This window comes from Halichoeres trimaculatus, unplaced genomic scaffold, assembly GCF_033239565.1.
Source record: "Halichoeres trimaculatus isolate MK-OKI-2021-1 unplaced genomic scaffold, fHalTri1.1 fHalTri1_scaffold_5, whole genome shotgun sequence".
NCBI lineage: Eukaryota > Metazoa > Chordata > Actinopteri > Labriformes > Labridae > Halichoeres > Halichoeres trimaculatus.
The window spans coordinates 37,398,926-37,414,604 of record NW_027437183.1 but is presented as its reverse complement, the minus strand read 5'-3'; the positions used below and the strand labels follow the sequence as shown (position 1 = coordinate 37,414,604).

Sequence of the window (15,679 nt, the reverse complement as noted above, 5' to 3'; positions counted from 1 at the left end):
TGAGGAGCAGCTGGAGGCGGAGAGGAGCTGCTGACCTGGGCCTCCTCCCACCCCGGACACTAGCGAATCCTCCCGGATCAGACCTCCTCAGACCTCCCCCGCTGACAGACCGGGTTCATGTGGAAGGAATTCTGCAGACTCTGAAGCTGTTCGTGGATCCGAGTGGAAAAAATCAGGGAACTGCACGGAGACACGGGCAGACAGAGAGACAGAGAGGGACGAACACGGACAGAGACAGACGGACAGAGACAGAGAGCAGCGACACGATGAGCAGAGGTTTCATCTCTGTGCGCGGTGAGTTCACACTGTTTCTGTCTGTGTGTGAGCATGAGGACGGTCCCGGATCCTGGACCCCAACTTTACTTTAGTCTTTAACTCCAGGAGAGTTTACTGCGCGGAGTTTACAACCCGAATCCAACATCCATCAGAGCACGTCCTCCTCTCCTTCTCTCTTTCCTCCTCTTCCTCCTCTCCTCCCCTCCTCCTTCCTCATCCCAAGAGTCTCTGAACCTTGGAAACACTGTGAAGATCAACACAGAGCGCACCAGTCAGATACGGGTCTTTGATGCAGGTCTTGTAAGATGAGGGTTTCTGTCAGGGCCTATCCCTGTCTGATGTGGGACTCAGTCTAGTTCAGGACTCTGTATGATGCCCATCTCAAACCTGGTACAAGTCTCAGATGAATCTTTATAGGAGTCTCCTTCTGATCAGCCATGGGTTTCTAAAAGGGGTCACTAAGATGGGCCTTGAAATGATGGGGGTCTTTTTCTGATAGGGGTTCCCATGTGATATGGTCTCTGTATAATGCAGGTCTCTGTCTGAGGGTCTCTTTCTGCTGGGGGTTCTGTGTGATGCAGGTCTCTATCAGATGGGGGTCTTTGCTGGTAGGGGTCCTGTAAGATAGGAGTCTTTTTCTGATATGGGTCTCCATGTGATACAGTCTCTAAATGATGCTCATCAGTGTCTAATATGGGTTTCTTTCTGATCAGGTTTCTGCCTGATCAGGTTTCTGTCTGATCAGGTCTCCGTCTGGTGGGGTAATTTTTTGAAAAGGAGTCTGTCTGATAGGGCGTCTCTCTTTTCTTGGTCTTCTATCCGTCTTTGCCTGATGTGGATTTGGTTTCTGTCCATAGTGCTCCTTCTGTGTGGACTGGTGCAGGCCCAGGAGAACCTCCTGCCTGGCTCGTGCAGCTTCGAGCTGGACTCATGTGGATACACATCAGACCCTGAGACCAGGAGCTGGAGCATGAACGAGGAAGGTACAGATTCAGGTCCCTGACCCTCTGCCTATCAGATTCAGGGTCTGCATTTATATAACCTGATCTATAACTGATCTATAACCTTATCTATCTGTCTGTCTCTCTCTCTCTCTCTCTCTCTCTTTATATATACATATACATACAGATGCATAACGTGATATGTATATTCTAATATATAACACCTGATAATTATAATCTTGTGAATATAATCTGATAAATATGATCTAATGAATAACCTGATCTACATAACCTGATCTATAAAATTTGGAGATTTAGAATTGATCAATAACCTGATATAAAACCTGAAATATAAACTGATATATATATAATCTGATCTATAACATGAAATGTGTCCCATATAAGATGAAATACTACCTGATAAACAAACCTTATATGTAATACCTGATAAACTGTTATGCACCTGATATTAATATGGTCTAATCTGGAACCAAAAGTGTACAGCCTGCTATAAAAAATACAATATAATATGTCTATAACATGGTTTATACCCTGGTATATAACCAGATTCATAAACTGATATATAGCCTGTTGGATAACTTTTCATAATCTTTTTCATAATCACCTGGTTCATAAAATAGTGCACAACATAACATAACATAGGATATATATATATATATATATATATATATATATATATATATATATATATATATATATATATATATATATATATATATCCTATGTTCCTGTGTGTTTGTGTGTGTGTGTGTGTGTGTGTGTGTGTGTGTGTGTGTGTGTGTGTGTGTGTGTGTGTGTGTTGTTTACAAGAGAAACTATCAGAACTTAGCTTGACAAATTCAGTATGTTGGTTCTTTTTCAGTTTTAAGTCAACAAATAACGGGATGTGTCGAAGCTGAAGAAAAACTTCAAATCATTGGATTCATATTTCGTGGTCCTGCCATTAGCACACAGTCAAGCTCTTATTATGTCTTTTATGTCCCCCTTCAGCCTTTCACCCTGCTAAGGGCTCATCTTGCCCCATTCTTCTTGAATTACCATTTGAATTCTCCTAAATTCTTTGGTTTACTCTTTAGACCTTTAGATAATACACCACAGATTTCTAATGTGGCTTGTGGCCGGGGAATAAGCTAGCCACTCTAAGACCTGGATCCTGGGCTTTTTCAGCTAAGTTTTCCTGGTCCTGGATGTGATGAGGGGCATCATCCTGTTGAAACATCCGGTTTGGACCTTGCTAGGACAGAGCACGTGCAGAAGGGAGCGTGTGGGTTTGGAGAATGGCTCAGCTCTTGTCAGAGCTCAGTGAGCCAGACAGTAAGAGGGCCAACAGCAGCAGCCCTCATTGATCCCCAAACCCTGATCCTGCCTTCACCATGCTGTTAGTAGTTCCTATACCTGCTGGAGACAAAACTTGGCCTGGCTTTCAGCGTCCCTATACATTAGCAGGAGGAAGAGGAAGCTGGACCTGGACTTATCCGACCTTAGAGTCTTCTTCCAGACATTTTTATCTCTGAAAAACTGTCATATGTGCTGTCTGTATACAGACACCAAGTACAGGAACAGAAGCTATCTTTGATATAAAGCATGACCTCCATTAGTGGATCAGTGGTACCAAAATGATCCAATGCTCAAAGTTTCTGATGTGTTTTAATGGAACCATCAATTTCAGGCTTAAAAGCTTTTTGGGATTTGTTCAGCGTTTGGGATGGAGCTAAAAGAAATTTATCTGAAAGACCACACAGTGATTCTACATGCAGGGCTTCAGAAAAACATGGGGTGACCTGATATGACCTGAAATAACCAGAAATGTCCTAATATGGCCTGATATGCCCTGAAATGACCTCTAATTTCCTAACTTCCTTTTTGGATTTCACCATGTTGATCAGAGTTTGATAGTTACACACAAAAAAATGAGGCCTGGAGCTCAAAGTAGCTGGAGGTGCTGTGATTTTCTCCCTTAACGAAAAACACTGGAGGCATTAACTTTTTTCTGTGACTGAATTTTGTGGCTAGGTGTGTTCACGTTGATCTCAGACTGAAGGCACAAAATTTGACACGTGGGAGGAAAAACAAAGAATAATCCTCAGGATAGGCCTTCACTGCACCTGCTGTTGGGCTCAGACCCTGAATATAAATATATCAGCAACAGTGATGCTGATAACAGGTTACTTAGTCACTTAGTAACGCGTCACTCAAATTTGAGCACTTTTTTCAGTAACAAGTAGTGTAACACGTCACTATTTCCAAATCAGTAGTCAGATTACAGTTACCTATCCAAGTCACTGTGCGTTACAGTTTTTTTCATTTTTCTTGGTTAAAAAAATATATCTGCTTTTTTCTTGTGTCTTGGGGAGTGACGGGACTTGCGCTTTCGACAAGTCAGGTTTTCAGCACGAGGACAACTCACATGCAGCCAGTGACACAAACAACAGTGGAAGGAGGGAGGGTTGTGCGTTTTCAAGCTGGAAACACAGTCACTGTTTTGAGTTTGTGTCAGCTAAAGATGACAGTATTAAGGTTCGTTGTTCACTCTGCTCTGGCAGTTTGCTTATGATCTTTGACTGAAACATTTAGGAATCAATTTGAGACAGATAAGCGTACTTCGGCCATAAACACTTAAAGTTGTTTGACTTTTACCTGGGGAAAGGTGAGTCCTGTCTTTCACTGTAACTCCCTCTATTCCAAGAGCTGAACCCTTTGTTTATCTCAAATCCATCCGCTGAGGAGCAGAGCAACATAACGTAGGCTACAACAAGGCACCCAGTGACAAGCAGGGGTGTGCCCAGACTTTTTAGTCTGGGGTGTCCTGAGTAGGGTACTGAGGGTTATGTGAGCTGACTCTCTAATAAGGTTTATTTTTGCTTGTTTGTATTACAAATACAGGATCAAGAGACTACAGCTTTAACAAAAAATGAAACTGATAAAAACCAAACTGGACTAAATCATAGCATTTTAAAATATAATTTTAATCTAAAATTTAAATGAACAGTTCAACAAAAATAGAACTGTAAAAGCTTTCTTTAGTTGTATTTTGAAATTAAGAATGTATGAAATGAATATTTTTGTTTTTTAATTGTAAAGTACACATTTCACAACCACCAATAATCTCTGCATGTTCCTTTAAAACAAAACACATAGACTCATTGGGCTCTAATTTCGTAGACCAGGCGCAAGCGCAGGCGCACCTGCCCTGCGCCTGCCTTTGCCGCGCGGACAGGGCGTGACCGGCGCACTTTGCAAGTTTTCTGCAGTGCCAAGAGAGGCTCAGTCAAGGCGCAGAGGTGCCCGTCCATGCCTCCCTCCGTGTAAATGGCAGAGAGGGAGGAGAAAAGCCGTGAGTGGGTTTAACACAGCCGAGCGCTGTTTTCACCAATCAAATGAGCGTCTCTCCTCGCCTTGAAATGCCCTGCGGCCAAGGCGCAGCGTCTGATTGGTCTGAGTGATCCCCAGCACCGCGGAAACAGTGTGCTGGAAAGAGCCGATAGCGGAGACGGTCAGAGCCGCTGTCCCTGCAGCAGGAGGATGGACATTGGAGGACACGAAACAGGTCACCTTGTGGGCCAAATCCCGGGACAGATTTGATCTGTTCCTTTGTCATTAATAGGAGTACAAAATGAAGAGACATTTACACAGCTGGCTTATCCATTCAGAATACTTTTGATCCACCTGTACTCCTGGTTTGTCATCACCAAATAGCAGAACCTTTGGTGATATACTGTATACTCTCCTAGTGTTTCCACCTCATCCTCCTTACAATAATGTACTCCATCTTTTTAGATCAAGTTAAAAATAAAGACTAAAACAGAGAAATATGGGAAGTCACAGGTAAATCCTGAGTGACATACATTTATTTTGTCTCTTTTATCTTCGTCTTTTCTCTCCCTCTTTTCTTTGAGCTAAATGAAATGAGAGAACCAGATATATACTCAGTATCAGATGTCAAGGCTGTTTATTGTTTAATTGTAAGATGTGCATTAAACTTCCAGCTGCCGTCAGGTTAACTTTCCATTATGACAAACGGCTTTAATCTGACATCAGATGTGATGGGACAGTGAATATAGATATAAATGTATATGCTGGTTCAGATGGTTACATTAAATAGTGCTTGCTGTGATTGTTTATTGCATTAAAATGTGCCTGACACTCTGGAAACCTGCCTCTGAGGCTTTGAGGACATGTGCGCACATGTGCGTCTGTCACTAAATTACAGCTGTGGAGGGTGCGCTCCGCTTTGCGCCGAGGATAGACCAGGTTGGAGCTGGCGAGCTTTCAGCGCATTTTCTGAACTGTTTTCGGCACGAAATTGTCACTGCACCAACATGAATCTGCTGACACCTCCCCCTGGTGCGCCGTCAACTGCCCCTGGCGCGCAGTCACACCCATCTCTGCGCAGACGGTCTACCAAATTGTCAAATTGGCAGCGGACGGCGGTGCGCCACACGAAATTAACACTGCGCAGGGTGCACCAGGCTTGCGCCCCCTGTGCTGCGCCACGAAATTAGAGCCCGCAGACTCATTATTATTAATCATTGTGATCGCAATCCCACAATTTTGCCAGATCATGCAGCTGCAGATGTTGGCAGCTGCTGAATGTAACTAATAAAGTAACTTGTAATCCAACTTAGTTACTTTTAAAACTAAGTAATCTGTAAAATAACTGAGTTACTTTTGAAAGGAGTAATCAGCAATCAGTGATCAGATTACTTTTTTCAAGGTAACTGTAGCAACACCGATTAGGAAATATAAGGGTACATAATATGAGGATATATGAGGAAATTGGAGGATATTTAAGGATATATAAGGGATACCAACGCTGGTAGAGAAAGTGAAGGATCTCATAATTTTCGTCACTGTGGGGAACCTTTTGTGTTTTTATACAGTCACAGAAATAAGAGGTTAGCTTTTCAAAGAATGTATCTGTCTGTAATTAAAACAGAGGAAACATCAGCTAGAGTCAGCCAACACCACATCACTACAAGAAACCTGCCAGGAAGAAGTGACAGCTGTTTCCACAGGGCCTTCAACACTAACCCACCGGCACATCTGTGACAATCTCCAATATCTGCTCAGTGTGTGTTTGTGTGTGTGTGTGTGTGTGTGTGTGTGTGTGTGTGTGTGTGTGTGTGTGTGTGTGTGTGTGTGTGTGTGTCCATGTTGAGTTCCTTCCAGGAGAAAACACAATTTTTATTTGAAAGGTTTGGTTCCTTTTGATTTTGAGCATGTTGTCCTACCCCTCCTGTGTTGATTCCAGCTTTCATCCTCACTCTTCCTCTTCTGACTCTTTTGATGCGGTTAAAGACAGGTAAGCTCACCGCCTGCATTATCATGCTTAAACCTGATTGGTGTTTCTAACGCAAAGCAGTCATGTGTGGAAGCATCTGCTGGAAGTAGGTGGTAATAGCTGATCTGATGTAGATAGTGATGTCTGGTCTGATGTAGATGGTGATGACTGATCTGATGTAGATGGTGATGTCTGATCTGATGTAGATGGTGATGTCTGGTCTGATGTAGATGGTGATGTCTGATCTGATGTAGATGGTGATGTCTGGTCTGATGTAGATGGTGATGTCTGATCTGATGTAGATGGTGATGTCTGGTCTGATGTAGATGGTGATGTCTGGTCTGATGTAGATGGTGATGTCTGGTCTGATGTAGATGGTGATGGCTGATCTGATGTAGATGGTGATGGCTGATCTGGCTGATTTAACAGGCTCTTATTTTGAAAGGGCTTTATTGTTTCCACAGACTAGCTGCCATCACTCAGTTCATTTTCTATTGTTAACTTAAAGAGGGGGTGTATTTGTGTGTGTTCATGTGTGTGTGTGGAGCTGCAGCATGGTCTCTTCTGCAAGCCAGGCTCACAGGTTCTCTCTCCCCTCCACCACCAACAGAAAGTAGACCGACAAAAAAAAGACTGAGACGGACCACAGCAGTGTTTATGTTTGGTTACCATGGAGACAGGAAAATGTGGGCTGCTCCAAAAAGGAGAAAAATCCTGAAGGCAAGCTGGTGGTTAAAACCAAGAGACAGAAATACACTGACTGAGATGTAAGAGGGGAGGAGGAGAGGAAGGAGAGGAGAAGAAAGAACAGAGGAGAGAAGGTGAAAGAACAAAGGAGAGGAGGGGATGGGAGGGAGAATACAGAGAAAAGGAGGATTGGAGGAAAAAGAAAGAACAGGAGTAGAGAAGGAGGAAGAAGAAGAAAGAGGAAATGAAGAAAGAGGAAACAAGGCAACAGGAAGAAAGAAGAGGAACATGACTGAATGTCTGCATAGAGAAAAAACTACTGCAGGAGGTGTGACAGCAGAGAGGAAAGAAGGGGACAGGGAGCAGGAGAAAGGTGGATGAATTCTTGTTAAGAGTCAGGGGAGCAGAAGAAAGATGAAAGGGGTACAGGGTGTTCCTTAAAGTGTTTTTGGCTTCAGAGTGAAACAGTCTGTGGACATTAAAGCAGAGTGAAACAGTCTGTGGACATTAAAGCAGAGTGAAACAGTCTGTGGACATTAAAGCAGAGTGAAACAGTCTGTGGACATTAAAGCAGAGTGAAACAGTCTGTGGACGTTAAAGCAGAGTGAAACAGTCTGTGGACATTAAAGCAGAGTGAAACAGTCTGTGGACATTAAAGCAGAGTGAAACAGTCTGTGGACATTAAAGCAGAGTGAAACAGTCTGTGGACATTAAAGCAGAGTGAAACAGTCTGTGGACATTAAAGCAGAGTGAAACAGTCTGTGGACGTTAAAGCAGAGTGAAACAGTCTGTGGACATTAAAGCAGAGTGAAACAGTCTGTGGACATTAAAGCAGAGTGAAACAGTCTGTGGACATTAAAGCAGAGTGAAACAGTCTGTGGACATTAAAGCAGAGTGAAACAGTCTGTGGACATTAAAGCAGAGTGAAACAGTCTGTGGACATTAAAGCAGAGTGAAACAGTCTGTGGACATTAAAGCAGAGTGAAACAGTCTGTGGACATTAAGCAGAGTGAAACAGTCTGTGGACATTTAGCAGAGTGTTTCACAGTCTGTGGACGATAAAGCAGAGTAAAACAGTCTGTGGACGATAAAGCAGAGTGAAACAGTCTGTGGACATTAAAGCAGAGTGAAACAGTCTGTGGACATTAAAGCAGAGTGAAACAGTCTGTGGACATTAAAGCAGAGTGAAACAGTCTGTGGACATTAAAGCAGAGTGAAACAGTCTGTGGACATTAAAGCAGAGTGAAACAGCCTGTGGACATTAAAGCAGAGTGAAACAGTCTGTGGACATTAAATCAGAGTGAAACAGCCTGTGGACATTAAAGCAGAGTGAAACAGTATGTGGACATTAAAGCAGAGTGAAACAGTCTGTGGACATTTAAAGCAGAGTGTTTCACAGTCTGTGGACATTTGAAGCAGAGTTAAACAGTCTGTGGACATTAAAGCAGAGTGAAACAGTCTGTGGATGTTAAAGCAGAGTGAATAGTCTGTGGACATTAAAGTAGAGTGAAACAGTCTGTGGACATTAAAGCAGAGTGAAACAGTCTGTGGACATTAAAGCAGAGTGAAACAGTCTGTGGACGTTAAAGCAGAGTGAAACAGCCTGTGGACATTAAAGCAGAGTGAAACAGTATGTGGACATTAAAGCAGAGTGAAACACTCTGTGGACATTAAAGCAGAGTGAAACAGTCTGTGGACATTAAAGCAGAGTGAAACAGTCTGTGGACGTTAAAGCAGAGTGAAACAGTCTGTGGACGTTAAAGCAGAGTGAAACAATGTGTGGATGTTAAAGCAGAGTGAAACAGTCTGTGGACATAAAAGCAGAGTTAAACAGTCTGTGGACATTAAAGCAGAGTGTTTCACAGTCTGTGGACATTAAAGCAGAGTGAAACAGTCTGTGGACATTAAAGCAGAGTGAAACAGTCTGTGGACATTAAAGCAGAGTGAAACAGTCTGTGGACATTAAAGCAGAGTGAAACAGTCTGTGGACATTAAAGCAGAGTGAAACAGTCTGTGGACATTGAAGCAGAGTGAAACAGTCTGTGGACATTAAAGCAGAGTGTTTCACAGTCTGTGGACGTTAAAGCAGAGTGAAACAGTCTGTGGACATTAAAGCAGAGTGTTTCACAGTCTGTGGACATTAAAGCAGAGTGAAACAGTCTGTGGACGTTAAAGCAGAGTGAAACAGTCTGTGGACATTAAAGCAGAGTGTTTCACAGTCTGTGGACATTAAAGCAGAGTGTTTCACAGTCTGTGGACATTTAAGCAGAGTGAAACAGTCTGTGGACGTTAAAGCAGAGTGAAACAGTCTGTGGACATTAAAGCAGAGTGAAACACTCTGTGGACATTAAAGCAGAGTAAAACAGTCTGTGGCATTAAGGCAGAGTGAAACAGTCTGTGGACATTAAAGCAGAGTGAAACAGTCTGTGGACGTTAAAGCAGAGTGAAACAGTCTGTGGACATTAAAGCAGAGTGAAACAGTCTGTGGACATTAAAGCAGAGTGAAACAGTCTGTGGACATTAAAGCAGAGTGTTTCACAGTCTGTGGACATTAAAGCAGAGTGAAACAGTCTGTGGACATTAAAGCAGAGTGAAACAGTCTGTGGACGTTAAAGCAGAGTGAAACAGTCTGTGGACATTAAAGCAGAGTGAAACAGTCTGTGGACGTTAAAGCAGAGTGAAACAGTCTGTGGACATTAAAGCAGAGTGAAACAGTCTGTGGACATTAAAGCAGAGTGTTTCACAGTCTGTGGACATTAAAGCAGAGTGAAACAGTCTGTGGACATTAAAGCAGAGTGTTTCACAGTCTGTGGACATTAAAGTAGAGTGAAACAGTCTGTGGACATTAAAGCAGAGTGTTTCACAGTCTGTGGACATTAAAGCAGAGTGAAACAGTCTGTGGACATTAAAGCAGAGTGAAACAGTCTGTGGACATTAAAGCAGAGTGAAACAGTCTGTGGACATTAAAGCAGAGTGAAACAGTCTGTGGACATTAAAGCGGAGTGAAACAGTCTGTGGACATTAAAGCAGAGTGAAACAGTCTGTGGACGTTAAAGCAGAGTGAAACAGTCTGTGGACATTAAAGCAGAGTGAAACAGTCTGTGGACATTAAAGCAGAGTGAAACAGTCTGTGGACATTAAAGCAGAGTGAAACAGTCTGTGGACATTAAAGCAGAGTGAAACAGTCTGTGGACATTAAAGTAGAGTGAAACAGTCTGTGGACATTGAAGCAGAGTGAAACAGTCTGTGGACATTAAAGCAGAGTTAAACAGTCTGTGGACATTAAAGCAGAGTGAAACAGTCTGTGGACATTAAAGCAGAGTGAAACAGTCTGTGGACATTAAAGCAGAGTGTTTCACAGTCTGTGGACGTTAAAGCAGAGTGAAACAGTCTGTGGACATAAAAGCAGAGTGAAACAGTCTATGGACATTAAAGCAGAGTGAAACAGTCTGTGGACATTTAAGCAGAGTGTTTCACAGTCTGTGGACATTAAAGCAGAGTGTTTCACAGTCTGTGGACATTAAAGCAGAGTGTTTCACAGTCTGTGGACATTAAAGCAGAGTGAAACAGTCTGTGGACATTAAAGCAGAGTGTTTCACAGTCTGTGGACATTAAAGCAGAGTGTTTCACAGTCTGTGGACATTAAAGCAGAGTGAAACAGTCTGTGGACATTAAAGCAGAGTGAAACAGTATGTGGACATTAAAGCAGAGTGAAACAGTCTGTGGACATTAAAGCAGAGTGAAACAGTCTGTGGACATTAAAGCAGAGTGAAACAGTCTGTGGACATTAAAGCAGAGTGAAACAGTCTGTGGACATTAAAGCAGAGTGTTTCACAGTCTGTGGACATTAAACGAGTGAAACAGTCTGTGGACATTAAAGCAGAGTGAAACAGTCTGTGGACGTTAAAGCAGAGTGAAACAGTCTGTGGACATTAAAGCAGAGTGAAACAGTCTGTGGACATTAAAGCAGAGTGAAACAGTCTGTGGACATTAAAGCAGAGTGAAACAGTCTGTGGACATTAAAGCAGAGTGAAACAGTCTGTGGACGTTAAAGCAGAGTGAAACAGTCTGTGGACATTAAAGCAGAGTGAAACAGTCTGTGGACATTAAAGCAGAGTGAAACAGTCTGTGGACGTTAAAGCAGAGTGTTTCACAGTCTGTGGACATTAAAGCAGAGTGAAACAGTCTGTGGACATTAAAGCATAGTGTTTCACAGTCTGTGGACATTAAAGTAGAGTGAAACAGTCTGTGGACATTAAAGCAGAGTGTTTCACAGTCTGTGGACATTAAAGCAGAGTGAAACAGTCTGTGGACATTAAGGCAGAGTGTTTCACAGTCTGTGGACATTAAAGCAGAGTGTTTCACAGTCTGTGGACATTAAACGAGTGAAACAGTCTGTGGACATTAAAGCAGAGTAAAACAGTCTGTGGACATTAAAGCAGAGTGAAACAGTCTGTGGACGTTAAAGCAGAGTGAAACAGTCTGTGGACATTAAAGCAGAGTGTTTCACAGTCTGTGGACATTAAAGCAGAGTGAAACAGTCTGTGGATGTTAAAGCAGAGTGAAACAGTCTGTGGACATTAAAGCAGAGTGAAACAGTCTGTGGATGTTAAAGCAGAGTGAAACAGTCTGTGGACATTAAAGCAGAGTGAAACAGTCTGTGGACATTAAAGCAGAGTGAAACAGTCTGTGGACATTAAAGCAGAGTGAAACAGTCTGTGGACATTAAAGCAGAGTGAAACAGTCTGTGGACATTAAAGCAGAGTGAAACAGTCTGTGGACATTAAAGCAGAGTGAAACAGTCTGTGGACATTAAAGCAGAGTGAAACAGTCTGTGGACATTAAAGCAGAGTGTTTCACAGTCTGTGGACATTAAAGCAGAGTGTTTCACAGTCTGTGGACATTAAAGCAGAGTGAAACAGTCTGTGGACATTAAAGCAGAGTGAAACAGTCTGTGGACATTAAAGCAGAGTGAAACAGTCTGTGGACATTAAAGCAGAGTGAAACAGTCTGTGGACATTAAAGCAGAGTGTTTCACAGTCTGTGGACATTTAACGAGTGAAACAGTCTGTGGACATTAAAGCAGAGTGAAACAGTCTGTGGACGTTAAAGCAGAGTGAAACAGTCTGTGGACGTTAAAGCAGAGTGAAACAGTCTGTGGACATTAAAGCAGATGCTTCACAGTCTGTGGACATTAAAGCAGAGTGTTTCACAGTCTGTGGACATTAAAGCAGAGTGAAACAGTCTGTGGACATTAAAGCAGAGTGTTTCACAGTCTGTGGACATTAAAGCAGAGTGAAACAGTCTGTGGACATTAAAGCAGAGTGTTTCACAGTCTGTGGACATTAAAGCAGAGTGAAACAGTCTGTGGAAATTAAAGCAGAGTGAAACAGTCTGTGGACATTGAAGCAGAGTGAAACAGTCTGTGGACGTTAAAGCAGAGTGAAACAGTCTGTGGACATTAAAGCAGAGTGAAACAGTCTGTGGACGTTAAAGCAGAGTGAAACAGTCTGTGGACATTAAAGCAGAGTGAAACAGTCTGTGGACATTAAAGCAGAGTGAAACAGTCTGTGGACATTAAAGCAGAGTGAAACAGTCTGTGGACATTAAAGCAGAGTGAAACAGTCTGTGGACATTAAAGCAGACTCAAACAGTCTGTGGACGTTAAAGCAGAGTGAAACAGTCTGTGGACGTTAAAGCAGAGTGAAACAGTCTGTGGACATTACAGCAGAGTGTTTTACAGTCTGTGGACATTAAAGCAGAGTGAAACAGTCTGTGGACATTAAAGCAGAGTGTTTCACAGTCTGTGGACATTAAAGCAGAGTGAAACAGTCTGTGGACATTAAAGCAGAGTGAAACAGTCTGTGGACATTAAAGCAGAGTGAAACAGTCTGTGGACATTAAAGCAGAGTGAAACAGTCTGTGGACATTAAAGCAGAGTGAAACAGTCTGTGGACATTAAAGCAGAGTGTTTCACAGTCTGTGGACATTAAAGCAGAGTGAAACAGTCTGTGGACCTTAAAGCAGAGTGAAACAGTCTGTGGATGTTAAAGCAGAGTGTTTCACAGTCCGTGGACATTAAACGAGTGAAACAGTCTGTGGACATTATAGCAGAGTGAAACAGTCTGTGGACGTTAAAGCAGAGTTAAACAGTCTGTGGACATTAAAGCAGAGTGAAACAGTCTGTGGACATTAAAGCAGAGTGAAACAGTCTGTGGACGTTAAAGCAGAGTTAAACAGTCTGTGGACATTAAAGCAGAGTGAAACAGTCTGTGGACGATAAAGCAGAGTGAAACAGTCTGTGGACGATAAAGCAGAGTGAAACAGTCTGTGGACATTAAAGCAGAGTGAAACAGTCTGTGGACGTTAAAGCAGAGTTAAACAGTCTGTGGACATTAAAGCAGAGTGAAACAGTCTGTGGACATTAAAGCAGAGTGTTTCACAGTCTGTGGACATTAAAGCAGAGTGAAACAGTCTGTGGACATTAAAGCAGAGTGAAACAGTCTGTGGACGTCAAAGCAGAGTGAAACAGTCTGTGGACATTAAAGCAGAGTGTTTCACAGTCTGTGGACATTAAAGCAGAGTGTTTCACAGTCTGTGGACGTTAAAGCAGAGTGAAGCAGTCTGTGTTACTTTGTAGTGAAAAAAAAAAAGTGAACTATCTTTTAGTCACTGTCACTCTTCTCTTTGCCTCTCTGGCTACAGTCAAACACTTTAGCCAACAGCGGTCTGATTCTCTGATCCACTTACAGTCAGACTCAGGAGAGACAGGTAGACAGGTATTTGAATAAAGAGGGTCTTTCTCTTCCAGTGAATTAGACAACTTCATTTCTCCCTGAGTGACCTGAACACCATGTGACTGATGAGCTACCTGTCAAACCTCAGGGGTGCTCACTGTTCTCACTGTGACTGTACACTGATCGGACATTCGTCTGAGAGCAGCATCAGGGCCCTGCACCTGGATCCATCTGGGTCCATCTGGATCTATGCCCTCCATCAACAGCTCATGACCAAATAAGGATCACACAGAAAGCTCCATCCTTTCCAAACACACACACACACACACACACACACACACACACACACACACACACACACACACACACACACACACACACACACACACACACACGCACAAACACACACAGATGATTTAAGACGCTTTTAAACTCTATAAACACTGTAGAAGTTGTAAATGGACTCTGTGAGTAAAACAAACCCTGGGTGGGTCAGTGTGCCTTACTTTCTGCGCGTGTGTGTGTTTGGTGTGTGTGTGTGTGTGTGTGTGTGTGTGTGTGTGTGTGTGTGTGTGTGTGTGTGTGTGTGTGTGTGTGTGAACTCTCCTGAGCCTCAGCTGAACTTTCATGTGACTCTAAATAATGTCAGAGAGGATCAGAAGCAGGAAATTAATAAGTAAGAGCTTCCTCTTATTTCTGAGCATGCTCAGTGCATCTAGCCTCTGACTTAGGTGAGACTGTCAGTCTGATAGCAGGTCTGTAATATCAGGTGGACAGCAGTGCAGTGTTTCTTGCTAAGCTAGTCTAAATGTGGTACAATACAAATGTAGTCCAGTCCAAATGTAGTCCAGTTTGAACATAGTCCAGTCTGAGTGCTGTTATTAACAGCTGTGAGTGACTGTAACCGGCTCAAAATGCTGGGTCTGTATATCCAGAAGGATAATCCTCAGGTCTGTGATCTCAGAGAACCTCCAGAGAACCTCCAGTCTGAAACTTCAGGTTATCCTCCTTATCTGTGAAATAACTTTGCAAACATATCATTAAACTCAAAGTATCCTCAGTGTCTTTAAACTCTAAATATTCAGGGGTACCTTTACTTGAATGATCATTGGAGCTATAAACTCAAACAATGAGCTGGTCTTTATGTAGAAAAAATAATCTGGTCTGGTTTTATTTCAGACTAGCCCAGTGACCCAGATTCAGTATAGTCCTCAGATCTGTGAACACAGATGTAATCAGAGACTACCTTCAGGCCTATCTTCAGGTGTTTTTTCTGTTCTTGTCTACCTCAAGGTCTTTTTCAGATCTACCTTCAGGTTTTCCTCTAGGTCATTCTTCAGGTGTTTCTTCAAGTCTACCTTTGGGTCTGCCTTCAGGTCTGTCTTTAGGTCTACCTTTAGGCCTGATGGTGATTTGTCTTGAGGAAGGAGATGGATTATTTTACTCAAGGTATCCACCAGGTGTCCGTTTTATAACTGGGACATGATGCGTATCCGTGTCAGCTGTTTAAACTTAAATATCACACTCATTGTGAAAGATTCAGTTTATGTCAGGCCCATAATCCACATCATCTGCAGGGGTCAATTTATGTGGGTGAGTAAGAGGTTTCTGTGGGTGAGTAAAGAGTTTCTGTGGGTGAGTAATGGGTTAAGTCTCCGTTAGGTAGATCTGAGGTCAGTCTTCTAATGAGCATTTCTTCTCTCTTTCACTCAATCCCAGAATGATGTCATAAAAAC

At 42.6% G+C, this 15,679-nt stretch overlaps 1 protein-coding gene across 1 annotated transcript in view; it reads left to right on the top strand.

Moving 5' to 3' along the window:
• The window catches only part of mamdc2a (MAM domain containing 2a), a 29,674-nt gene continuing 13,995 nt past the window's right edge, over positions 1-15,679 (top strand). The window contains exons 1-2 of the mRNA XM_074670632.1: positions 1-294; positions 1,134-1,259. Coding sequence (XP_074526733.1) covers positions 267-294; positions 1,134-1,259 — 154 coding nt within the window. The 5' untranslated portion in view covers positions 1-266. The remainder of the gene's footprint in view (positions 295-1,133; positions 1,260-15,679) is intronic.